This window comes from Anas platyrhynchos, chromosome 26 (assembly GCF_047663525.1).
Source record: "Anas platyrhynchos isolate ZD024472 breed Pekin duck chromosome 26, IASCAAS_PekinDuck_T2T, whole genome shotgun sequence".
Classification (NCBI taxonomy): Eukaryota; Metazoa; Chordata; class Aves; order Anseriformes; family Anatidae; genus Anas; species Anas platyrhynchos.
In genome coordinates, this window is record NC_092612.1 from 3,025,827 (window position 1) to 3,050,343 (window position 24,517).

Below are 24,517 nucleotides of genomic sequence, written 5' to 3' on the forward strand. Positions count from 1 at the left end.
GGTAAGGGGGTGCGCGGCCGTGCACGGGGTGCTTCCAGACGGGCGAGCGCGTTGCCATGTGCGGGGTGTCTCCATGTGGAGGTGTGTGTTGCCATGGGTTTGCCGAACGATGGCGTTTCCATGGCTGCAGGCGCGTTGTTGGTCGCGGTCCCTTCCAGAGGTGCGCCCCCCCCCCAGCATCTCCCCCCCCCCCTCATCCTCCCAGCACCATGCCCCAGCCCTGGGACAGCGCAGGGATGGAGCCACCGCTGCTGTACGGGGGGACCCGGGTGCCTCGATCCCCCCTGCAGCCCCCAGCCCCCTCCTGCGCCCCCCAGCTCTCCGCCCACCTCCCCCCGATTCTTCCCCCCCCCCCCCCCCCCCAGGCCAGCCGGGGCCCTTTCTCACGTGTTGTATTTTCTTCACTTCACTTCTCCAGATGAATAATTAATGGATGCTTTTTTGGTCCTCCCGGTTGTTCCACCAGCACCCTCCCCCTTCCCGGCAGGACTCCGCTGGGGGCTTGGCCCCCCAGAGCCGCTGGTGTGGGTGGGGGCCACCGGGCTGCGGCACAGCCCTGCTGAGGGCACCAGTGGTGGGAACAGGGACCCGGGAAGGACCCAGCACGTGCTAACTGGAAACGAAACCTGGCAGAAAGTGGGACCAAGTGACCTGCCCTACCCCAGGCACCGCCGCCCTCACCCCCCTCCACGGTCTGGGGCAGCATCCACTCATCTGGAGGGTGCTGGGGAGCCCAAAAAAGGGGCCCCAAGGGGGATGAGGCTCTGCTCCCACTGGGGGGTCCTCATCATCTGGCAGCAGAGCCCCCCAGGTTACCCCACGTCTCCCTGCCAGCCCCAGGAGCAGCCATGCTCGGGCACAGGGGGCACGGAGAACGGGCACTTGGCCCTGCAGCGCCGCGGCCACCTCGCTGCCACCACGAGGCGCTGGGCCCGGCGGCACGGACGCCAGCGGCAGCACCCAGGGCTGGCTCAGCAAGCTTGGCGGTGGTTTCGGTAGCCTCCTGGTTTCGCTTGCAAGCTCCTCGAGCCGCCGAATCCCCAGGTCATGCGCAACGCAGGGCTTGGGTCAGTGCCGGCTGCGGGCACGCGCGCACGCTCGGCCCCGCGCCCATGTGCGGGCTCGCAGCGAGCCGGCTGTGTGCGTGCCAGTGCCTGCACTGGTGTGAGCGTGCTCGTGTGCGCACACGTGTGCCGGGGCGTGGAGCGCCTGGCACATGGGACCTCTGGGCGGTGCCGCACCAGCAGTTGCTAAGGGAACTTGCTGAGGACGGGCAGCTCGGAGCTGGCACCCAGCTCCATCCCTTCCCGCACGGCCCCCAGGGACTGGTGCCCAGGGAGCACCTGTGTCCCCCCCCCAGCTGTGACAGGTCCCCTGGGCACCTCTGCCCTCAACGGATTTTTGGGGGAATTGAGCCACGAGCGTGGGGAGGGCGAGGGGACAGGGCCAGCGGGGGGGTGCTCAGCCAGACGGGCTCCTCGGGGCAGGACGGGGCAGAGCCTGGCGCTGTGACCGTCCTCCCCCAGCATCCGGGGTGCCCTGGCTGGGTGCCCTCCTGCTCCCTCCGGTTGCCCAATGGCCCCCGGGCGGCCAAATCTGGGAACCCCCGGCCCCCCCGTGGTGCCAGCAGCACGCCGACACAGCTCTCCCAGCCACCTGAACCTCCAGGGGCTGGGGTGCTCAGCCCCGGCACCCCCCCCAATTGAGGGGCTGGGATCCAGCCCCGGTGCCCCCACCCGTGCGGGTCCCGGTGAGCCCCCCCCCGCAGGACCCGCTCCCGGTGAGCCCCCGGTCCCGGTGGGAACCGAGCCCAGCGCTTCCACCTGCGGGGGTCCCGGTGGGATCCAAGCCCCTTTCTCCCCCCCTTCCACCTCCGCGACCCCCATCCCCGCCGCCCGGTGCCGGTGCAGGCGGGCCCCGGGGAGGCGGCGGGCGCGCGCGCGCGCGGGGGCGCGGCGGCGGCGGCGGGCGCGCGCGGGGCGGAGCTGGGCGCCGGGGGCGCGGGGCGCGGGCGGCTCCGGCTCGGTTCTTCCATTCATTGGGATCGCGGCGGGCTCCGCGGCGGCGGCAGGATGGCTGCTCGGCTGCTGCCCCTGCTCCCGCTGCTGCTCTTGCTGGGCCGGGGGCCCCCGGGGGCCCTGGGCAACCGGCACGCCGTGCACTGGAACAGCTCCAACCTGCAGTGAGTGCGGGGCGGGGGCGGGAGTCCGCCGGTACCGGTATGGCGGGGGGAATCCGCCGGTACCGGCGTGGTGCTGGGGGGGCAATGTGGGGGGCGGTGGTGGCGGCGGGGGGGTCCCCGGCACCGGTTTGGGCGGGGGGCGCCGCCGGGAAGGACGCGGCGGGGGCGCGCTGAGGATCGCGCTGAAGGATGCGCGCCCCGGGGGCGGCGGAGGAGGGGGGGGTCTGCACCGGGCCGGGGGCGCGTGCATCGGGACCGAGTCGTTCCCCCTCCCACCCCACCCCCGGTACCGGTGCCGGTGCCCGCGCGACGCCCCCGTGCGGGCGGGGCTGCCGGGGCACGGCCCCCACCGGCCGCTCCGCTGCCCCTCCCGGGCCGCCGCACCTCGCCCTTCCCGCGGGGGCGGGGGCCGCTCCGTCCCGGCGCACCGATTTTTGTGTTTTTTTTTTTTTGGGGGGGGGGCAGGTACCCGGGCTGCCCTGACCCGACCGGCGGCGGCGGAGCCGAGCCCCCGGTGCCACGGTGCGAAGCGGCGGGGTTGGGGGGGGCGCGGGCACCGTCAGGGTCGGAGCTCGCCGCCGCACCGGGGCTCGGCGGCACCCGGTGAACCGGGGCGCAGGGCGGCGGTGCGGGCGGGGGTCGCTCGGTGACACCGGGGCCGAGCCCTCCCCGACGGCGCGGGAGCTGCTGCCGGCGGTGGGGGTCCCGCGGACCCCTCCCGGGGCGCCGTACCGGGCACCGGGGTCCCGCAGCGCCGCCGTTCCCGTGGCCGCGCCGCCAGACGCCCCCCCCCCCGCCTGTCTGGGCGCGGGAGCGACACCGGCGGTGCGGCGCGGGGGGGGCTGAGAGGGGAGGGCGGCGAGACCCCGCTGCCCCCCGCACCGGCGGGTGGCGACGCAGCCCCGACACGGTGACATCCCGGCCAAGGTGGATGCGAGCGGCGGGCAGCCCCCCCACGCTCCCCCCCCCGTCCTACCGGGGCTGCCGGCTCCCCCGGCGGGGGCTGCGGGGGCGAGTGGATGGGATTTGGAAGCGAAGCTGTGGAAATTGCCGTCGCGCCCACGGCTGCTGTCAGCGGAGCTGCAGGGAGCCCGGGGCGATCGATGGCCACGAGCGGAGCCAGACCCACGGCGTGGCCCCCACGCCTCGTTGGGGGGGGTCTGTGCGCTGCCCTCGCCGGCGAGGGGGGGCCGGGTGGGCACGTGGCACCGCTGCATGGTGTGGGCACGGCTGTGCTGGGGGGGCACCGGGTGGGCTATGGGCACAGATTGATCGGACTCCTCCCTGGCGTGGCAAAAGGGGTTTTGGGGACCCCAGGGGGTACGTGGACCCCCTCCATGGGAAGCGGGGGCCCCAGCCTGTTGGGATGGCCCCTCTCCCTCACCCATTCTGTGGTGCGAGTGCGCAGGGTTGTGGCTGGGGGCTGCGCCCAGCCAGCGGGACCCCCGCCACCCGTCCGTGCTGGGGCTCCCCCAGGCTCCCCATGACCCCGCACCCCTTTGTGCGGGGAGGGGGCGTTTGCTGGGCAGCTCCTTCCCCTCCCATTGATGCTGTGTCTCCAGGCGGAAGCCCAGGCCCCATAAATCGTGCGTGTGTAAGACGTGCCGTGCCGAGGCGCAGCACAATGGCAGGGCGCTCGGCTCGTCCCACTGCGCTTGGGCACCTTCCCACACCCCGCTCCTCCGGCCAGACCCCGCTGACACCCCCCCCATCCCCGCTCTGTGACATTGCCAGGACCCCTGTGGATGGGCGATTCCCGCGCTCGCCCTCATCCTGCTGCTCCCGAGGGGCTGCCTCTCCCCACCCCATCGCCCGCAGCCGGCGCTGTGACCCTGCGCTGCCCTCGCCTCCTCCTGGGGGACGGGGTGGGGGGGTGCCGGGGGTGCCCCCACCGTGTGGTGCCATGGGCGTCGCAGCCGGCTGCCTGTGCCCACCGCGCACGCGTCTCTGGCGCGGCTGCGAGCGTCCAGCTCAGGGCACGGGCGGCGCGGTGGGGGCGGCTGCGGCAGAGACGTGTCCCAGGGACTCCGGAGCGAGGATATTTATTGTTAGGCAGTGCGGCAGCTCGGCCGCAATTATAGCCGCACGGCAAAGTGTCTGGATTAGATAAATTATGGGGGGAATTAGGCTCCCTGGGCCGCAGCCTGCAAATCCCAGCAACCCCAGTGCAATCAGAGCAATAAACAAGCCCTGCACAGCACCCGCGGGGCTCTCCGGGGAGCAGGGTGTGCGCCGCCAGGCTCGGCTGCGGATCTGTCCTCCAGGGGTGCCGGCTGCGGCAGGAACCCCACAAATGGATGGCAGCTCTGCACCGCTCCGGCCACCGCGGCCGCTCCCCTCGCAGGGAGGATGTCGCTTGTTGCTCGCTGCCGCGCTGCTCCACGTCCCCTTGCCACCACGGGAGACAACAGGTTGTGCATGGAGGACAAGGGATGCAGAGAGGGCAGGACACCCCTTTATGCAGCGGTTTGGGGGTGCCTGGTTGCAAAGCCTGGGGTGGGGGCAAAGGCAGGAATTGAGGCTGGAAGGCAGTGAGGCTTCTGGCCGTGCTCTGCGTGCCGTTTGGCTGGGTGTGCTTTCTGTCTGTCACGCTGTTTCTGCTGGTGGCAGCACAAGGGGTGCGGGACGATCCTTGGTCCCTGCCCTCTGTTCCCAATTCCTGCCAGGAATAGGTGCGGTGGCACAGGGCAAAGGTGCGGGGTGGCCGTGTCCCACCCAGCGCTGCCATTCGGGGCCACGGCTGCCTCCCAGTGGCTCCCTGCGGCCAGGGGCTGGGAGCTCTGCAGGGTGACCCCCAGGGTGCCACCTCCCTGCTGGGTGCCCCATGTGCGAGGGATGGGGACAGCGACACGGGGTTTGTCCCCACACATGGGCACGGACATGGCCAGCTGCCCCCAGCGAGCCCCCAAAACCATCTCTGGGGTCTGCCCCGCTGGCTGTTCCTGCAGAGCCGTGTCCCCCAGACATGCCCTGGGAGGTGGCAGCAGACCCATTGCCCCACGCCGGGGGGGCACCGCAGGGCCCAAGGGCTCAGCTCGGGGTGTTCAGCACCACGGCTGGAGCTGTGAGGAAGGGGTACGGGAGGTGCCGGTGGCCGGCCAAGGCAGGGGGGTCAGAGCCCACCTGCGTGCAGGGAGCGCCCAGCATCATGCAGCCCCCCCCAGCCGCCACCGCTGCCGCTGCGCTCACCACTTCAAGGCGGCTTTTATCTGCCTGGCTTTGTATTTCAGGCGGCGAGAGCTGGAGCGGGCTCTTGAGAGAGCCCTCGTGAGGAGCAGCCTCTCCTGGGAGCATCTCACGCAGGAGAGCGGCCGCGGCCCTGCCGTGGGGCAGGGGGGGGTGGCACACCCGGGCCCCCCGAGGGTGCTGGGTGCCGGTGCTGCGGCTCCGTCCCTCGTCACCTGTGGTGTTTTGGGGTCCCCCCGTCCCCCGCGGGCATCCAGGAGGGGGGATGCTGCAGGCGTGGGGCAGTTACGCCATGCAGGGTGTGTGTGGGGGGGTCACTTCCCACCCCCAGCGTGGGTGTGGAGATGGGGAAAGTGGGGATTGCACCTCTCCGGCTGGTGATGGCCCAGTCCCGGCTGCCAGCACCCATACCACGGCATCCCCATGTGGGCTGGGGGCAACGGGGGGGGTCAGCCACCCCCACCCGCAGCCGTTCCCCCCACCCATGGAGATCTCCCTGGGGTGCAAAGCCCCGGCTGCCCGTGCAGTGCGGGTGCTGGCTGTGTAGTAGGAGGCGCTGCCCGGGGGCAAAGGGTGTTGTGCCCCGTGAGTCACCGTGCGGGGCGGCTCCGAGCCCAGGGGATCGCAGGGGCCGTGGCCGGTGCCCCGCGGGGTTCCCATGCCGAGGGAGGGCCCCGTGGGGGCAGGAGCTGTGGCATCGGGGCGCAGGGGCTGAGCCGAGGGTGCAACAGGGCTGGGGCCACCCGCTCCTGCCCAGGCTGGTAATTGAGTCACCGGTTGCAGATTGATGGTTTAATTAAAACCCAATTAAAAACCTCATTGATCTTGTTAGCAAAGCAGGAAGGTACGGGCTTTAGCAGGGATTAAAGGGATCGTGCAGCCATCGATACGGACGGGGGGGGCGCAGGGGCACCTGTAAGGCAACGCTGGGGACACCGTCCGGGGGCTGCGGCTGTGCCTGCCACCCCGGCATGGATGCGGCCCCATCCGCCCGCTCCCCAATCCCTTCTCCTGCTGCCACGTCCCCGAGAGATTTATGGCAGCGCTGGGGAGCAGCCCACGGCCCCCCAGGAGCTCCAATTCCCCCCCCCACGCACGCCCCCGGGGTGCGAGCCGGGGAGGTGGCCCCGGGGACAGGGACGCCGTGTGCTAGCGATGCCTTTTGTGCCTGCACCTTGCGGCTGCGCCAGGCGTGAGCCAGGCGTGCCGGGGAGGGGGGGAGCACGGGGGGGCCGCCGTGGCACCGTGCCACCCGTGCGCGTGGGCTGTGTCGCAGGCGCTGTCTGCCGAGCGAGCGCGCGTGTGCGCGGCCGTCTGGGTGCCGTGACTTTGCAGCGCTGCCTGCGTGGGGAGGGGGACTCCGAGTCCGTCCCTCTGTCCGTCTGTTGGGGATGGGGGGGGGGACCGGCCGCAGCGATCGATGCGCCTTCACCTCTCGCTGTCGCGCGGAGTGACTGGAAGGGGAAAGCATAAATCAATGGCACTTTTTTTGTTCGCCGGCTGATCGATGGGCCCCGGATGTGCCGAAAGGGCAAAGCTCCCAGAGCCAAACAAAGGGCTGGGGGAGGGGATCCGCCGTGGCCCCCCGCGCTGTCACCCGCACTGGGGGACGCCCCACATCGCCCCAGTCCCCGGCACTGCCCTTAGCACCGTGGGACGCCGAGCCCGGATCTGTCCCCAGACCCTCCGGGCCTTTCCTGGGACGGGTCCCGTGGCACGGGGGTCACCGTGGGGGTCTGGTCCCCCCTCTTGCTGCTCCTGCCAGGGGTGGCCCAGGCGTGCTGCAGTGCACCAGGCGCTCCGTAGCAGCGCGTTAGCGAGCGTGCAGCGCTCAGCCCAGATTTATGGCAGCAGATGGGAGCGGAGCAGCCGCCCAGCTCACCAGTGGCTGCGGCGTGCCAGGTAGCCGGGGTCCTGCCAGTGCAGGGCCCACGGGCGCCGAGCCCAGCCTGTGCTCGGGATGGTTCTGCCAGGGGAAATCCATCTGCCCAGCTCCGACAGGATGCTGGAAGGTACCACTGCTTTGCCAAAGCCCTGCTCTAAAAATGCAGTCGTGCAGAAGTGATGCTGCCCGTTCTGCTCCTGCGCTTAACCCTTCGGGCCCTGCCGGAGCCCAACGTGTCCCGCCAGCCACAGCGGGGCTGTCTGCACCCAGAAGGGCTCCGGGATCTGTCCCAGCCGGGGTCACCTCTCCCTGGGGCCTCCCGATAACCGTGTGGGCCGCCAGGAACCTGGCACCCTGCGTGCTCTCTAGGGTGGGTTCTGGTGGGGAAAGGAGGCTCGGGACATCATGTTGGGGTCTGTCCCATTCTTCTGCCCGAAAGCAGGGGCTGTGGGTGCTCCGGTGGTGGCACCAGGGCTGCTGGGATTCAGGGGCATTGAGCCGTGCCCTGCTGTGTCGCTCCTCACCCTGCAGATGGGTCACGGGGGGCTCACACGGTGCAGGAGCCGAGGATGCAGCATCTCAGCCAGATCTGCAGCCCCGGGAAGGGGTGAGGACACCCTGGGGCTGCTCTCCCCTCTGGTACCAGGGAGCTGGCAGCTCTCTGGGTGGGGTGAAGCAGCTCGTGTCCCTCCAGAGCCCCTTGCCATGCCCCGGGCCATCACGGCACCCCAGCTCTGCCCGCTCCGGGGGTGTTCCCCAGCCCCTCCTGGCTGGGGACAGTGCCCTAATGCCTGTGGGCTCCTCGTGCATTGGCCATGGGGCTCGTTGCTGGCCGTGGGGCTCGTTGCCATGGGGCACGGAGCCCCTGCAGCACCTCCTGGGCTCCCCTGCACCCCTCCGCTGCAGTGCTGGCATGCCCCAGCCCCAGCCCTGCCTGGGGAGCAGGGCCCTGGGTGCCTCAAGGGGAGCGCTCGTTAATTAGCGAGGCTGTTTATCAGGAGCCCTGTTTCCTAATGGGCCCCGGGGGGGGTCCCAGGTGGGGGCTCCCTCAGCGCTGGGTGCACCAGAGAAAAGGGCAGGAGGGCTTCCAGCCCCGCTGCTCCCCGGCACGGCGTTTCCCTCGGCACAGCGGGACGCGGCGCCTGTTTTCACTCCCGTGCAGCCCCGGGGGGGGGCACGGCTGCCCCAGCTCCTTGCTCCTGTGGTGCTGAGCACCAGCTACCGGCCCCCCCTCGTGGTGTGGGGCAGCTGGCTCGGGGTGTGCTGGCGTCCCAGCCCTGAGTCCCGTATGGAGTTAATTGCAATTTTCTCCCCGGGGCCATTTCTTTAATAACAAGCTCTCTTCCCCCCCCCCAACACCTCCCTTTCACACCACATCAAAGGTGGAACATGAAAGGTCGCCGGCACCGCGCGGAGCAAGGGTGGCTGCCTCAGCACCTTGATGTCGGAGGAGTTGCCCGGCGGCCGGCGGCTTGCTGGGCTCCTGCCTCGCCGGGCTGTGGGGCTGGGACGGGGAAATAGCGGCTGCGCGGCGAGGGAGGTGCCAAGGGGGGGCTGCTCCCTGCCCCGAGGGGTCTGGCTCGGAGCCCCCCCGGCACTGGCAGCACCGCCAGGAGGGCGCCAACGCTGCCGGGGTCCCCAGTGGGTGCTCGGCCCCATCCAGTTCTCTCCACGGTGCCGATCCGGGGCGCTGCGTGCCGGGTGCCCCAGGCCCTGGCCGGACGCCCGGGCTCCCCAAACGGTGCCGGGGGCAGTTTCCAGGGTGGGGCGTCTGCACGCGCAGCCTTGCCCGCTGCCTGCCGAGCCCTGCCGGGCGGCCATGGGAAGCTGCGCTGCGGGCACGGGTGCCAAGGGGTCCCCGAGCTCTTCGCCAGGGCCTCGTGCGCCAGGATTCACTGGGAGAGGAGGGAAAGGGGCCGTGGGGTGGCGGTCCCAGGGGAGCGGGGCGAAGGGGAGGCTGCTCGTCCCTCCAAAAGCAGCGGGGTGGTGGCACCCGGGGGTGCAGGGGGGGTCCCTTTGCTGCAGCGTGGCCACCGGGTCTCTGCCGAGCTGGGTGATGGAGCCGGGTCTGGTCGTTGTCGCGGGGCTGCTGCGGCATCTCGGTGCGGAGCCAGCGCCTCGCAGCGCCGCTTGGTAATTAATTGGCAGGAGCAGGGGGTCAGCGCGAGGCGGCTTGGCTGCGAGGATTACCGCGGCCGGGATTTCAATCGGGCACGGATTAGGAGCCAGCGGAGCCTCTCCTGAGTGGATCTGAGGGGATTGCCGCTCCTAATCAATGTAAATGAGGCTCCCCCAGGGCCACCCTTTACGGCATTAACAAAATAACGGGATTAGCCAGAGCAGGGTGAGAAATCCTCTCTCTGAGCTGCGGCGCGTGGCGGGGCTGGGGCTGCGGGGCCGGGTGCGCAGTGGGCAGCCGCTGCGGCTGCCAGAGCATGGGGAGCACCGGGGGCATCGCAGCCGGGGGTCCTGAGCCCCTCCTGGGTATCCACGGCCGTGCTCTGCCCCAGGGCTGTGCAGGGTCTGTGTCCTCCAGGGTCCCTGCATGCCTTTGGGACCTGGTGTCCCTCAGCCCCGTGCACTGCTCGGTGTGTGTGTCTGTCCGTCTGTCTGTCTGTCTGTCCGTCTGTCTGTCTGTCTGTCCGTCATGCTCTGAGGCTGCCTGCAGCCCCCAGCACCCCCGTCTCATGCTCCCGTGCTCACACAGCGGTGTCACCCGTGCACGTGGCTTGGCATCCGTAGCATCCTTCCCTGCGTGGCGGCATCGCTCCTGCCTCAGGCAGCCCAGGGGGGCGGTGAACGCCCAGGAGCCCCCACCCCAAATTAAGCCCTGTGTCTGCAGGGCACCGGGCTGGGGGGAGTGGGATTGTGGGGAGAGGGGTTTGCCCAGCCTGGTGTGGGGACACAGGGCCCCCCCCCCATTCCATATCACAGAGGTGGCCCAGCCCCGCTCTGCCCCCCAAGCCCCCCATGGCACAGCCCTACAGAAGCAGACCTGGCTGCAGCCCCCGCGGGCTGGGGGATGTGGGGCAGCCCCAATGTGCCACGAGCTCTGGACCAATGTCCCCATCCGTGCCATCTCACCGCGTTGCTCAGCCCCACCGCTGCCTTCCTGGTGTCCCGTGGGTCTGGGGGGCTCGCAGTTACCCACAGAAGCTGTCCTTGGGTGTCGTGCCCGGTGCTGCAGCGGTGCCTCCGGGGACAGGGTCTGGGGCCTGGAGAGGGACAGATCCTGCCCCCACGCTGGGGATCCATGGGGCTGAGGCTGGGCAAGGCGGGTGCATGGGGTGGCTCGGGGATGGGGGGGTCAGGAGGTTGGTGGGGGGGCAGAGCATCCTGGTTGGCATAAACAGGTCAAGCACGGGTGTCTCCAACCCCATCCCCACCCCTTCCCTTGCAGCCTGCGGCGGGAGGGCTACACGGTGCAGGTGAACGTCAACGACTACCTGGACATCTACTGCCCGCACTACAACGCCTCGGTGCCCGAGCACAGGCTGGAGCAGTACGTGCTGTACATGGTGAACGCGGAGGGCTACCGCACCTGCAACACCAGCCAGGGCTTCAAGCGCTGGGAGTGCAACCGGCCCCACGCGCCCCACAGCCCCATCAAGTTCTCGGAGAAGTTCCAGCGTTACAGCGCCTTCTCGCTGGGCTACGAGTTCCGCGCGGGGCAGGAGTACTACTACATCTGTACGTGGGGCAGCAGGGTGGGACTCCCCCCCCAGGACCCCCCCAGACACCCCTCATCTGGGTCCCCTGAATCCCACCCCAGCTCGTCCCCAGGCTCCAGGGGGGCCTTTCCACACACCCCCAAGCTGGGACCCCCCCCGCACACCCCTGGCCAGGCAGCTGTGCCCACCCCCGCTCCAAGGAGGCCCCCTGACCTCAGGGATGGGTCGGAGAGTTTGGGGTGCTGTGGAGGGATGGGGGCTGGGGGGGAGCTTGGGGGTGGAGTTGTGGGGGTGCCGGTGCAAGGTGGGGATGCTGGAGCAAATCTGAGGTGCTGATGGATGCGGTATGGGGGTGCAGGGTGGGGGTGCACCACATTTTGGGGTGCAGGGTGGGGATGCAGCGTGTTTTGGGGTGCAGGATGGGGGTGCTGCAACCCCCCACACCCAGAGCCAGTGGGCAGCAGCTCGCTGAGCCGTGGGGTGCCCGGCACTGGGGTCCCCTCCCCAGGAGCCACCCCAACCCGCTCTTGCTTTGCAGCCACACCGACGCACAACCACCGCCGGGCCTGCCTGAAGATGAAGGTGTTCGTGTGCTGTGCCTCCAGTGAGTAACCCCCGTGGCACCCCGGGGTGGGGGCTGCACGGATCCATCGGGTCTTAGGGGGCTCCCAGGTCCCCCCGTCCTGGCCGGTGGGGCTGCGGGAGCGGGGTTGGCCAGGGTGCCTCACCCCGTCCCCTCTCTCCCTCTTACAGCGTCGCACTCCGGGGAGAAGCTGGCACCCACCCTGCCGCAGTTCACCCTGCGGCCCGAGGTGAAGATCGAGGACCTGGGTGAGTCCGGGGCACCCACACCCCGCAGCCGCCTGGTGTGTGGGGGGGTCAGGGCCAGCAGCCCCCACCGCTCCGCTCACCGCCTCTCTCTTCCCGCAGAAAACTTCAACCCGGAGATCCCCAAGCTGGAGAAGAGCATCAGCGGCACCAGCCCCAAGCGGGAACACTTGCCCCTGGCTGTGGCTGCCGCCCTCTTCCTAATGACGCTGCTGGCCTCCTAGCTCCGAGCGCGGCGGGGGCCCGGCCAGAGCGGCACCGCGGAGCGGGGACCCCTCGCCCCCCGACCTGCTGCTGTTTGCCAGCGTGGAGCTGCCCCGGGAGCTGCGCCCGGCCCCTCTGCACCGTCAGCGCCTCCAGCCCAGGGACCCTTCCCGTGCGGGGCAGGGGATGGCGGCACGCGCCCGGCCCCGCTGGGACCCGCATGGGACTCTCCCCCAGCCATGTCTCCAGCCCCTGCTGGGGGCACTCGGCTGGGTGCTGCCGCCCGCGCCCCCCACCGATGCCGTCCCGCGGCGTGGAACCCCCAGCCCTGCCCGGGGGCTGCTGCGGCCCCCCCAGGCGTCCCGTGGCTGGGAGCCCCGTGAGGGCAGGGCGCCGGGCAGCCTGTACATACCTATATAGAGATCTATACATACTGTACAGAGAGCGACTATATAGATATATCTATAATGTACCATAGGCAGCGGCGCTGGCCCCGGGCTGGCTTGTACATAGTCAAACGTGTTGGATTTTCCTCGTCTTCCGTGAAGACCTGACCTATGCAAACGCACAGACACTTTTTGGGGAAAAAAAAACAAAAAACAAAACAAAAAAAACAATCTCGACCTTTTTTTCAAAGTGCTTTGGCTGGTGATTTTCATATTCTGCTCTTAGTCTATAAAAAAAAAGGAAAAAAAAATCAAATAAAAGGATTAAAAAAAAAAAACAAAACGAACGACCCCCATGTCCTGGCCGTGCGCCCCAGTGCCCAGCCCTGCCGGTGTCCCCGGGCTGTGACCGCGCAGCGGGGTTCAGCGAGCGCCGAGTGCTGGCCCTCCTCGTGCAAACGGACCTCCCGCGTGCCCCCCGCCTTGGGCACAAAGGCGCCACTCATGGGGCTGGCAGCAAGGCCCCCCCCTCCTGCCCCCCGGTTCTTGGCTGCCCCGGGGCTCCGCGCTCCCTCCTGGGGGCTCTGCTGCCCCCCGACCCCCAGGCACCGACGCGGAGGCAGGAGGGAAGGATCCAGCCGGGACCTGGCGCTGCAGGAGCCCGGAGCGCGCAGGTAAGGGCAGTGCGGGGCCATTGGGTTTGGGTGACGGGTTGTGTCCCCCAGCCCTGGGGGGGAGTGGGACCGGGATATCCCCAGCCCATCCCTCCTCTGCGGGCTGGATGTGGCAACAGGGGGGAGAGGAGGGGGTGTACAGGCACCCCCATGTGCATGGTGGCCCCATGGGAATCCCGGTGGTCCCCTGCTGGTGCCTCTGGCTGTGCCAGGCACGCTGGGGCTCCTGCTGGCCCTGGGGGGGTCTCACGTATCTGTCTGCATGGGGGTGCCCCCAGGCGCTCAGGAAGGACCATCGATGCCCCCCAGGGCCTAAGGGACATGTAGGGAGGGGTCTGCACCCTGGGACCCCGTGGGAGGGGGGCACACCAAGGGGCAATGCAGGGTCTGTCGGGGAGCGAAATGCACCCAGCCCCATGCCTGGCACCCCACAGCCCCCACGGGGTGAAGGGGAGCAGGCACCTGGAGCAGCCCCAGGCCTGACCCCACACCCTGCTGCACCCTGGGGGGGCCCGGTCAGCCCCAAGCAGGGGGCAGCCTGCTCTGCCCACCAGGCAGGGCGCAACAGGGCTGCACCCCCTTTTCCTGCTGGGGACGAGCATGCTGTGGACATAACCTCAGGTTTGGGGGGGTCCCCACGGCCGCCCCGTCGGTGCGACGCGGCCGCTCCCCCCCCCAGCCGGCGCTGCTGGGCGGTGGCTGCGCTTCCCGGCCGGCCTGGGCTTGTCTGGGTGCGGGATGAGGCGGCGAACCCGTCCAACGAGTCCTCGCAGCGCTCCCGGCAGGCGCCGCGCTCCCCAGCTCCCCGCGGCCCCATCGCGCTCGCGCAGACCCGGCCCAGCTGTGGGGCCAGGGCCCCATCCCCCTGGACCCTCGCCCTGGGGGCTCGGAGCGGGGCTGCCATGGCCAAGCTGGGCCATGTGGCCAGGTCAGGGGCCATGGCAACTCCAGGCTGCCCAGTGCCGTCCCCACGCTGGGTGCTGGATTTTGGGGACCGGCCGCAGCCCCTGTGTTGGTTCTGACCCCCCCACAGCACACAGCAGGGCGGGCGGGGGAGCCCAGCGCAGCCCCGTTTGCCATCGTGTCGCAGCCGGGGGAGCCAGGGACTGAGTCAGCCACCCTGGCACAGCGAGCTGTGCTTGCAAAATCCCTCCTGCCGCTTGCCTCGGCCTTGGCACCATTCCCCAGGCAGTGCGTGGCACCGCTGCCACCTCGCCGGGCACTGGCCACGCAGCCCTGCTCCGCTCCGTGTCCCCAAGCACCGCACAGGCGCTCGTGTGGGGACCCCCAAACCCCAGGCAGGGGGGAACCCTCGATGCAACCCCATCTCTGGGGCTCGGGTGCTCCCCACGCGCAGGGTGGGCTTCCCCAGGACGCGGCAGCAGGTCCGGGCTCGGGCACAGGACGGGTGCCTGGACCAGCCGCACCGCGTGAGGCTTCGCACCGCCCCGCAGCGCTCCTCCAAGGTCGGGGCTGGCTGCACCGCGCTCCGGCCAAACGTGTAAGGGCCTGGCGTGGCCTGACAGCCTCCGGGACACCGCACTGCCCCTGCCACGCGCGGGGCCGGCCCAGCGTCTGCCTACCTGCCGGGCAGCACGCAGCCGGCGCGGCACGTCACCGCGGCCTTCGTTCCCCGCGTGGAGCGGACGGCTCCCGGCCCTCCTCCGGCCCCACGGCGGCTGACGTCAGCCCAGGTAGTGGCTGGAGTGCACCTGGGTGTCCCGAGCCGATAAACCATAAACGGTTTGTCACGAGCTTGGTGGCCTCCAGCCAGCCCCACCTGCCCTGCTGTGTTTTGCTTCGAGTGCCTGCGGTGCGTAAAGTTTTCACCTTTGGCTGGCGAACCGCGCCTGCATGGCGGGAGCGCTGCCTGCTCGTGCATCGACACCGTCCCGCGTGATGTGTGCTGGCCCCATGTCCTGCACGCACGCAGGGGGTGGCGTGGCCGTGACCTTGCACCCCCCTGCTCCTTCCTCCGGTGCACTACAGGCGGGCGCCCACCCTGCACAAGGCAACGCTGGCTCCAGCAGTCACCACATGCCTGCAGCAGCCTGTCCCCCCGCTGCTGAGACATGGAGAGCCAGCACGGGGATGTAACGGGGCACCCTCCAGCCCTGGATGTCCCCAGGCTGTCCCCACCATGGCACATGTGCTTGTCCTCCCTCCCCAGGCCCAGCCTGCCGCTGCCCTTTTGCTGTCAGCCAGGGAGGGAACAAAGCTGGGACATGGCCAGGTCCCTATGGCCTCGCTTCCAGCCCTGTCCCATTTGCTGGGGACCCTGCCCCAGGGCTGGGGACTGCGGCACTCTCACCTCCGGCCATGCAGAGTGGGGGAGCCCCTCAGCTGACAGCACTGGGTGTCAGATCCCAGCCATGTGTGGTGCTCCAGGATCCGTCCCCAGGATGGATGTGGTGCGGTGCTCTTGCCTCACAACAGTGCTTGCACCAGCCCTGCCGGGGGGGCAGCCCCGGGCGTTGGGGTTTGTTCAGCACTGGAAGAGTGGAGGTGCCCACAGGGAGGGGGCTGCATGCCCTCCCCATCCCTGCCTCAGTTTCCCCAGGTATCCTGCCTGGCCTGGGGCATGCTTGGGGCAGGAATGGGGACAAAGCGAGGGGTGGGAAGAGGCCGTGGCGCTGACCCGCTCCACCCTCCCACCGCAGCCTGGCTGCACCCAGCCCAGCTCCTCGCGCGTGACACGCTCGGGCGCTCTGATCCCGGCGGGCCGCGGACCTGAGGGGTGTTCCCGGGAGTTCCTCCCTGTACAAGCCGCAGCAGCGCCGGCTTCCCGGGAGCAGGAGGCCTCGCACAGTCATTCCAGCTCAGGGGATGATGTCAGGCCTGGCCACAAAGAGGGAGGATGAAAGGCAGCGAGCCGGGTCCCCGCTCCCAGGGGAATGTGGGGTGCAGGGACGGAGGGTGGGGAGAGTGGCCCGGGGTGGGACGCGGGGAAGGATGCGGGGCACGGAGCTGCAGCCGCACACAGGCCCCGCACCGGCTCCTCGGGCAGCTGAGAGCTGCGGCGGCTGCTCTCCGGTTACAACTGCGGTGCCGCCGCCTGCCCGAGCCCTTGCCGAGCGTCGGGGGAGCAATCCTCGCACGGCTGCAGCCAGCCCGCACCGCCTGGGCTGCGCCGGGCATGCAACATTACCCACAATCAATGGATCATTATGTAATAAACAAGAGGAAAGTTGTTTTGCAAATGCGGCTGAGTTATCGCTCCACAACACGGCGGCGAAGCATCTCTCCGCCGGCCTTAACGAGAGCGGATCGGTGTCGGGGGCGGATGGGAGCAGGGAGCGAGCAGAGGCCAGGCAGCCAGCAGGGAGCCCGAGCCCCCCCCTGCTCCTGCGACGGGGGCTCAGAGGTGGAAATTTCACAATATCGAACCGACAGAGAGTGAACGTGAGCGGGGTGGGGGCCGCCTGCTGTGTTTGTCTGGCAGAGCCCTGGGGAGCCGAGGCAGCTGGTGAGGGCAGGAGGAGGAGGATGAGGAGGGTGAGGAGGGCTGCACTGGCTGCTCTCCGTCCCTCTCCCTACCCCCACACCTTATCAGCAGCCGCTCTTGGCTCCCAGCCCCCACCTATCCAGGTGTTTCTGATGTCCCTGAACACCTCAGATAAAGTTTTTTTTTTCTATGGCAAGGGCTTCAAGGACAACAGCAAGGCCCCGCGTGCCAGCAGCCTACTGCCCGTGTCCCCTCTGCCGTGTCCTCAGCGAGGGGGGGACAGTGGCACCTCCATGCCCACACCCCCCGGCACAACCCGGGTCCCCCCCGGCACAAACACATGCGTGTGCGCACGGGACCCCGGGGCCTCCACGGGTGCCACCGCACGGGGGTGACCCCGGTGACCTCCGTGCCACACCCGTGCCTCCTTCATGCTGCCCCCCGGACCCCCCAGCACATCCGAGGGGGGGGGTTGCAGACCTCCCACCCCCTCCCCACCTCGTCCCGCTGTGCCTGTCCCCGCGTGGGGATGGGGGGCGTCCCCGCGTGGCACCGTCCCCGCGTGGGGGCCGCTGCCCGTCCCCGCGCCGCCCCCGCCGTGTTGTTGTTGTGTCTCGGCCCCGCGGCCCGGTGAGGCGAGGCGGGGCCGGCGGGGGCGGGCGGGGCAGCGGCGGGGCCGCATTTAAGGACCGGGAGCGGGCGGGGCGCGCAGCCCGGCGGAGCGCACCGGCGGAGCGCATGGAGAGGCTGCGGGTGGCCCTGGGGGCGCCCCTCTGGGTGCCCCTCCTGGGGCTGTGCTGGGCGGCGGCAGCTGAGCGCCACACCGTCTTCTGGAACAGCTCCAACCCCAAGTGAGTCCCGGGAGCCCCCCGACGCCCCCCAAAACCCGGGGGTGGGGGGAGGGAGCGCGGACGGGGCGGGCCCCCGAGGGCGCGGACGGCGGCGGCGGGGCCGTGCGCGGGGTCGCGTTCCCCGGGGCTGCGGGCTTTGTTTGGGGCGGACAGGGGGATTCACGCTGCCCCCACTTTTGCTCTTCCCCCTGCCCTCTTTGCTCCCCCCCCCGTTCTCCTGACCCGGCACCGGGGGCGCCCCCGGGGCCGGGAGGGGCCGGGACGGCAGCGGCGGGGTGAAGTCCGCGGAGCCAGGTGCGGGCCGGGAGAACCGGGAAGGGATTGAGGGGGGGGCACGGGGGGGCCCTTTCCGTTCCCAGGGCCGAGCGGAGCGGGGCCTCTTCCTTCCCCGGGGGGGGGGTGGCGCGGCGCCAGCGGAGGCGCCGGGGCTCAGGGAAGCCGTGTTGACAAACACGGGGCTGGCCCCGGGTCCCGCGGCACGGGCAGGATGTGCGCGGCCGCCGGTGCCCCCCCCCGGGAGGTGGGGGGGCGGCGGGGGTCGTGGGCAGCCCCCGTGTCTGCCCCGGGGCTCGGTCCCCAGGTAGGGCCGGGTTTTTGGGGTGCCCACCTGAGGTTGTGGGGTTCACTCTTAGCTATGCGCCCCGGTGTGGTGTAGGGGTGCCCCCCTTCTCTAGGCCGTGCCCCCCCCTTGGTTGTAGGGGTGCTCCCTTACATGCTGTGGGTGTGCCCCCCCAGCTGTGTGCCCCCAAGTGCTATAGGGGTTACCCAAACCCCCGGGATGTGCCCCCAGATGTTATAGGGGTTACCCACACCCCCAGGATGTGCCCCCCAGCCCTGTGCCCCCACAAGTTATGGGGCTGCCCATCCCCCAGCCCTGTGCTTCTACAGGCTATAGGGGTTGCCCAAACCCCCCAGTTTGTGCCCCTACATGTTATAGGGTCACCCACCCACCCCCACCCCGGGATGTGCCCCCCAGCTCCATGCAGGGCAGCTCCCAGGTGGGGTCCCACAGGGGTTTGGGAAGCTGGAGCCGGCCCCAGCAGGGAGGCCGTCCCTTCCCAAGGCTGCCGCAGCCAGCGAGGTGAGGAGACCCCTCCGTGGCCCCTCTGAGACCCCTCCGTGGCCCCTCGCAGGCTGCCTGCGGCCCCCTTCATCGCCCCCCCAGCAGCTCCGGTGCCGTGCAGCCTCCCGGGAGAGCCTCGCTGGCGGGCGAGGTGTGGGGAGCAGCACGCTGGAGCCAGGCCGGCTGCCCCCCCCCCGGGCGAGAGCTGCTCACACCTAATGGCTCCCCGGAGCTTTGGGGACAGCCGGGGAGCGCGTCCTGGCCGGTCCCCTCCCTCCTGCAGTGGGGGAGGGCTTTTCCTTTTCCCCAGCACCACCAAAAAAACAACAAAAAAAGCACTCCCAAAAAGCACCGCGGGGCTTTGTGCGGTGCCGAGCAGCTTTCAGGCCGCCCTGTGTTGGGCTCTGAGGGTTTGGGGGAGTTGTGGGGAGTGCTACCTCCGTGCCCCAAATCCCCCGCACCATGTGCTGACCCCCGCCGCCCCCCTGCCCCAGGTTCCTTTGGAGCGACTACACGGTGGAGGTGCGCCTCAACGACTACCTGGACATCATCTGCCCGCACTACGAGGAGGGCAGCGTGGCCCCGCACGCCATGGAGCGCTACACCCTGTACCTGGTGGACCTGGAGGAGTACCAGGCCTGCAAGGCCCGCTCCAAGGAGCAGATCCGCTGGGAGTGCGACAAGCCCAGCGCCTTGCACGGCCCCGAGAAGTTCTCGGAGAAGTTCCAGCGCTTCACCCCCTTCACGCTGGGCAAGGAGTTCAAGGAGGGGCACAGCTACTACTACATCTGTGAGTGCCCGGGGGGCTGTGTTCCTCCTGCTGTGGGGCTGGGGTCCCTTTGGGGATTTTCCCCCTCTAACTCCTGCCTCCTGCCCGCAGCCAAGCCGATTCATCACCACGGGGAGACGTGCCTGAAGCTGAAGGTGACGGTGCTTGGCAAAGGCAGTGAGTATCTGCGGGTTTCCCCCTGCTGTGTGCTGCTCGCCCTCCTCCCCCCTCGAGGCCCTGGGTCCTCGGCCGGCTCTGCCTTTCCTGCGCTGAGTCACGGCGGGGCCGTGGCCCCCTGCCAGCCCCGGCTGTGGGGCTGGGGACGGTGCCAGCGGCCGGAGCGGGGATGGCACCGGGGAGACCGGGCTCCATGGTTGGGGGGGTGCCTTTTTGGGGTCCCAGGACACCGGGGCAGCCCCTCACGGCGTGTCTTTGTGTTTGCTTTGCAGCTCAGGCGCCGCCTGCCCCCGCCTCGACGCAGAAGGGGAGGATCCAGGCAGGTAGGTGGTGGAGGACGCGTCCGAGCGGCTGCGGGGCAGGCTCAGGAGCAGGGTGTGGGGCACGGGGGCCACTCACGGATCTTTTTTTTCCTCCCCCTGCAGACGACGCAGCCGCACACGTCCTGAGGAGCGTGGGGCAGAACTCGGCGATGCGGGCCAGCAGCCCCTTCACCTTCATCAGCCTCCTGCTGCCCCTCCTGGTGCCGCAGGGGCTGTGAGCGCACCGGGGATGGAGCCCTGTGGGGTGGCCCCCACCTGCTCGGGGACCCCCGTGGCCCTGCACGCACACCCGTGGCGGGCTTCCCTGCGGACATCTGGGCAAAGCAAAGGATTTGTCAGTATTACCGGGCCAGCCGGCCTGAATTGGAGCAGCCCAAAGCCCTTGGGGCCTGAACTGGAGCGGCCAAAGCCCTCAGGAAGCCGCCTCGCCCTCGTGGGAAGGGCGCTTTTGGCAGCTGGGGGTTGAGCCCTGGACTGGACGGGCTGGGGGCTGGCCCCCTGCCCCAGCAGCACGGAGCTCCCCCCTGGACGTCTCTGGAGGGGGGGGCTCAGACTGTGAAGTGTCCCGCGGGAAGGGACACGGTGCTGGCCCAGCTGCGGCCGTGCCCTGGGGCTGGCTTCAGGAGCCTGGACGTGCTCGAGATGCCAGGCAGGCGGTGGAGCGGAGTCGGGGGGGGGACAGCGGCTGCACCAGCGTCCCCCCTATTGGGTTGGGGGCTGTGGAAGCTCCCCCTGCCTGGTGCCAGAGGGGCACGAGCCCCCTGCCTGGGCCAGCACAGAGGCCGTTTTGCCTGCCTCGATTTGTACAGCTTTGTACAGCTTTCTAACACTGGAATTTTTATACGGTTGTCTTGAATAAATAACTGAAACCATGCCGGAGTATTGGGGGGGGGGGGGGGGGAAGGGAGAGGGGGAATGGCTCCTGGGGGGGTTAATTAGTTAATTGGTGTTTGCACAAGGCTCTGCAGGGGGAGGTGTCTCATGGAGTGGTGCCCAGGGTTGGTTTCAGGTGGAGGTGCAAAGTCCTGCAGGGCTGGGGAGCAGTTCCCTTCCTGGGATATGGGGGGGGGGGGACGGGGGACTGTGGGTTTTGGGGTTCAGCTGGAGCCCCCTGAACTGCTGGGGAGGGTAGTCAATGGAGGGGTGGTTATGGGGGGGGAACCTGGACACTGGGGAAGACAGGGTGCTGTGGGGTGGGAATTGTAGAAAAGGGGGATCCTGGGACCCCAGGAAGGGGGGAGGTGGGGTGCTGGGGGGGGTCACAAGGCCGTGACCCCAATCCTGGAAGATCGGGGGGGGCACAGAGCTGCGTGTCCCGTGCCCGCCGCACCCGGGGGCGCTGCTCCCGGTCCCTCCCCGGTAGTGCGGCCCCGCCCCGCCCCCGTTTCTCTTCCCCCCCCCCCCCCCCCCCCCCTCCGGCTCCCGGTGCCCGCGGCGAGCATGGAGCTGCAGCCGGTGCTGGCCGCCGCCTGCCTCCTCTTCACCATGGGCATGTTCTGCAGCGGGCTGTGAGCCGCCGGGAACCGGGGGCGGCGGGGGGGGGACGGGGGAGGGAACGGGGGGGGGAAGGGAGGGACTCGGGAGGCCGGGGGGGGGGTGCTGGGGGCGGGGCGGGGGGAGGCGGGGAGGGAATGGGAGGTGCGGGGGGTGGGGGGGGGCAATGGGAGGCTGGGGGGGGAATGGGAGGCTGGGGGGTGGAATTGGGGGTGCGATAGGAGGCTGGGGGTGCAGTGGGGGTGCAATGTGGGTGCAGTGTGGGAGGTATTGAGGCTGGCTGGGGGGGCCGGGGGCTCCAGGCTGAAGGCCAGGCGTGCAGGGTCAGGTGGGGGCTCTGAGGGTGCGGGGGGGGGCACTGGGGTGTAGGAGATAATGCAGAGAAGGTCCCAGCTGCTGAGGAGGGGCTGGTGGTATTTTATGGGGCTAAGGTTGTAGCCCCCCCCACAACGCTGTAGGGCCTCCCTGTGGCTCTGGGCACCCAGGAGGCCTCTCCCCTCCTGGCCCTAGGTTTGACCTGTGCAGGATAATCACTGCGAAGAGCGTGGACAACATCCAGCTCCTGCGCTTCCTCGCCATCAAAGCCAAGTACACAGGGGGCACAACCTTTTGGGGCCGGGGGGTTGAATTTCGGGGGTGGGCGTAGGCAGGAGCCCCCAGGCCTGTGCCGCTCATCCTGCAGCAACCTGTGCTGGCTGGGCTACGGGTGCCAGAAGCCGGACTGGATGCTGATCATCATCAACAGCATCGGGGCCACTCTGCAAAGCCTTTACATCCTGGTGTACTTCTACTACAGCCCTGCCAAGGTGGGTGCTGGCCCGGCTGGGTCGGGGGGGCACAGAGGAACCCCCACGCTGACGGCCCCGCTCTGTGTGCCGCAGCGTCAGGTGCTGCTGAGGGTCCTGACGTTCCTGGCCCTGCTGGCTGCGGCCTATGGCTACTTCTTCTACTTCACCGACAAGGACACCCTGCGGAGCCGCGTGGGGCTCTTCTGCAGCAGCCTCACCATCATGATGTACGCCTCGCCGCTCAACGACCTGGTGCGTAAAGCTGGGTGGGACCGGGGGAGGTGTCGGGGGGGCTGCATGGCACCAGGCCAGCCCCTCGCTCCCCACAGGCCAAGGTGATCCGGAGCAGGTCAACGCGCTGCTTGTCCTTCCCCCTGGCCGTCACCACCTTCCTGGCCTCCAGCTGCTGGACGCTGTACGGGCAGTTGGTCAAAGACAACTACATCACGGTGGGTTGGGGGCAGCGGGAGGTTGGGGGCTGCTGTGGGTTCCCTCCTCCCCCCTCCTCTCCAGCCCCTTTCAGCGGGGCGCCTGGCACTGGGCCGGACCCCGTCCGGCGTCGCGTGTGTCACACAGCAGAGCCCGTGACTAGGCTCGGCGAGATGAGTATTGATTTTAATTAATTAGATGGGATAAGGCCAATAAATCTCCCCCGGCGACGCGGGGCTGGTGGCGCGGGGGAGGGCGGCAGCAGCACCGTGAGCTGGGTAACGCCGTCCGGCCCTGTGTGCTCCACAGGTCCCCAACGTGCCGGGCATCGTCACCAGCGTCGTGCAGCTCTGGCTGTTCTGGCGCTACGCCCCGGGCCGGGACAATCCCCACAGACCCCTGCACGTCTGAGGGGGTCCTGCCGGTGCCGGAGCCCCGGAGCCAGGCCGGTGTCAGACACTTGGTGACCAAGGAAGGCCCCCCCCTGCTCGCCACTCTGCTCCTGCTGCCGCAGCGTGGCCAGCTCCTGCTGGGTGACACCAGGGCGACCCCAGCGGCTGAGGGCTCCCAGCAGGACTGGGGCCCTGGGGGGACGCCTCAGTCCCTCACCGCTGCAGTTTGCCCTCTGGCAGCTCCTCTCCGTTGTCCCTGGGGCCGTTTTTTCCTGCGGTGGTGGTTGGTTTGTTCGCAGCGATGCCTTGGGGGTGGCGGGCTCCCCCTGCCCCCGTCCCCGCGATGTTCTTCCAGGCCCTGCCCCAGCGCTGGGCTGGGTGGGCAGCCCCCTTTTGTACGACTCAAAGTGCCTTTTAATAAATCGCAGACTCTTCCCAGCGCCTGCTTGTCGTCCCCTCCCGCTCTGGGCTGTGCTGGGTGCCGGGGCCAGCACGGCTCCTGTCCCCACAGCGCTTTGGCCTTGGGATGCTGGGGCTAATCCTGGCACCCTCTGAGCCCTGCAGCTCCTCATCCACCAGCACCCGCTTGCCCGTGGGGTGCAGCAAACCCCCACAGGGGGCTCCAGCCTCACCCCGGGAAGGGGGCGGCAGCACTGGGTGGTAGGGGCAGGGAGTGGGGCACGGAGGAAGGCAGCGCTGCCTGAGGGTGCTCCTCCGACCTCTCCAAGCAGCAGCATGGGGACAGCGGTCACAGCGTGGAAAGAAAAGTCCCTTCCGTAGCACGGACACAGGGCTTGCTACCGCCCATTATGCCAGCAAACTTAAAATCAATTAAAATCCTCGCTAAAACCACGGCGCTCGAGTGTGCGCATCAAATCAAGGCAGCCGTTGGCGGCGACCCAAGCTCAATTAATGAATTAACAATGATCTGGAATGAAGTTATCAGGCAAGCGCATCAGCAGATGGACGGGAGCGAGCGCGGGTGACCAAGTTACACAACAGATGCCGGAGCCGTGCAAAAACCAGGGGCCTGGGGTGGCGGCGGCCCCGCGCGGCGAGGAGCCCCGGCCCTGCCAGCGCCCGGGAGGCCCTCGGCGTGGGCACGGCCGCAGCCCGGCTGACGCAGCCCGGATTAAGGAAGTGTTGACGAGGAATTTGGCCGCGCTCATGCACTCAGCCGCTCGCTCACACCTTGCGACGTGGCCTGGGAAAAATCAATACGGCGGCAGCAGTCCCGCCACGCCAGCAACGGGGCAGGGACAGGAGAGGGAAAGATGAACTCCGGCTGTGCTGCGGCACTGCGGCGCGTGCTGCGTCCTGCTGCTGTGGCCTGCGGGGTCCGAGCCCTCGAGGAAGCTCCTTTGCTGGGCTCCCCTTGGCTTTTCCAGCTGCGAGTGCAGGTGTTTCTGCCCTCGGGACTCCCCCACAGGGCTGTGCTCCCCAGGGCCCTGCAGATGCTTTTCCCACCTGGTTGGAGCCACCGATCTGCTCTGGCTGCCCTGGCACTGGGGCTTCGGCTCGTGGCCCGGGAGGAACGTGGGGGGGGGGGACAGGGCAGCTTTTCCCGGTGACGCAAGCGAGCAGAAACTCGGCTGCCAACCGGTCACTCCGGCTGGCGTGTGCCGCGAGCGGCCGTGACGCAGCCCCGCTCGTGAGGCTGGAGGTGAGCAAGAGCAGCCACCGGCTACGCGAGCGCCCGCAGCGGGCACGTGCCCGTGCAGGGAGAAGCCGGGGCCGTGCTGCTACCTGCCAGCCTGCAGGGAGCCTGCT

General features: G+C 69.3%; 3 protein-coding genes across 4 annotated transcripts; all 3 read left to right on the top strand.

The window, feature by feature from the left end:
• The first annotated feature begins 1,977 nt into the window (after positions 1-1,977).
• On the top strand, positions 1,978-12,685 carry EFNA3 (ephrin A3). The gene is made up of 5 exons (XM_038168019.2): positions 1,978-2,182; positions 10,654-10,943; positions 11,463-11,528; positions 11,678-11,755; positions 11,855-12,685. Exons 1-5 carry the CDS (start codon positions 2,073-2,075, stop codon positions 11,974-11,976), a joined length of 666 nt encoding a protein of 221 aa, XP_038023947.1. The 5' UTR covers positions 1,978-2,072; the 3' UTR covers positions 11,977-12,685.
• Positions 12,686-17,147: 4,462 nt separating this feature from the next.
• On the top strand, positions 17,148-20,516 carry EFNA1 (ephrin A1). Its single transcript, XM_038168018.2, has 5 exons — positions 17,148-17,312; positions 18,870-19,165; positions 19,256-19,321; positions 19,594-19,644; positions 19,747-20,516. Exons 1-5 carry the CDS (start codon positions 17,200-17,202, stop codon positions 19,860-19,862), a joined length of 642 nt encoding a protein of 213 aa, XP_038023946.2. The 5' UTR covers positions 17,148-17,199; the 3' UTR covers positions 19,863-20,516.
• Positions 20,517-21,050: 534 nt separating this feature from the next.
• Positions 21,051-23,182, top strand: SLC50A1 (solute carrier family 50 member 1). 2 transcript variants are annotated; one of them, XM_072027920.1, is made up of 6 exons: positions 21,051-21,152; positions 21,649-21,726; positions 21,821-21,944; positions 22,020-22,178; positions 22,256-22,375; positions 22,665-23,182. In XM_072027920.1, exons 1-6 carry the CDS (start codon positions 21,085-21,087, stop codon positions 22,764-22,766), a joined length of 651 nt encoding a protein of 216 aa, XP_071884021.1. In that variant the 5' UTR covers positions 21,051-21,084; the 3' UTR covers positions 22,767-23,182. The 2 variants fall into 2 exon arrangements, with proteins under 2 accessions (XP_071884021.1, XP_071884020.1); XM_072027919.1 differs by having other exon boundaries at positions 21,064-21,133; positions 21,624-21,726.
• The last annotated feature ends 1,335 nt before the right edge of the window (positions 23,183-24,517 follow it).

What these genes read in the sequence shown, in the direction of transcription:
- EFNA3 (XM_038168019.2), top strand. Translation starts at nt 2,073, where the DNA reads ATGGCTGCTCGGCTGCTGCCCCTGCTCCCGCTGCTGCTCTTGCTGGGC. An exon ending in GTTCGTGTGCTGTGCCTCCA is followed by an intron (nt 11,529 to 11,677) that starts GTGAGTAACCCC and finishes TCCCTCTTACAG; the next exon opens with CGTCGCACTCCGGGGAGAAG. An exon ending in GGTGAAGATCGAGGACCTGG is followed by an intron (nt 11,756 to 11,854) that starts GTGAGTCCGGGG and finishes CTCTTCCCGCAG; the next exon opens with AAAACTTCAACCCGGAGATC.
- EFNA1 (XM_038168018.2), top strand. Translation starts at nt 17,200, where the DNA reads ATGGAGAGGCTGCGGGTGGCCCTGGGGGCGCCCCTCTGGGTGCCCCTC. An exon ending in TGGAACAGCTCCAACCCCAA is followed by an intron (nt 17,313 to 18,869) that starts GTGAGTCCCGGG and finishes CCCCTGCCCCAG; the next exon opens with GTTCCTTTGGAGCGACTACA. An exon ending in GACGGTGCTTGGCAAAGGCA is followed by an intron (nt 19,322 to 19,593) that starts GTGAGTATCTGC and finishes TTTGCTTTGCAG; the next exon opens with CTCAGGCGCCGCCTGCCCCC.
- SLC50A1 (XM_072027919.1), top strand. Translation starts at nt 21,085, where the DNA reads ATGGAGCTGCAGCCGGTGCTGGCCGCCGCCTGCCTCCTCTTCACCATG. An exon ending in TTCCTCGCCATCAAAGCCAA is followed by an intron (nt 21,727 to 21,820) that starts GTACACAGGGGG and finishes CTCATCCTGCAG; the next exon opens with CAACCTGTGCTGGCTGGGCT. An exon ending in CCTCGCCGCTCAACGACCTG is followed by an intron (nt 22,179 to 22,255) that starts GTGCGTAAAGCT and finishes CGCTCCCCACAG; the next exon opens with GCCAAGGTGATCCGGAGCAG.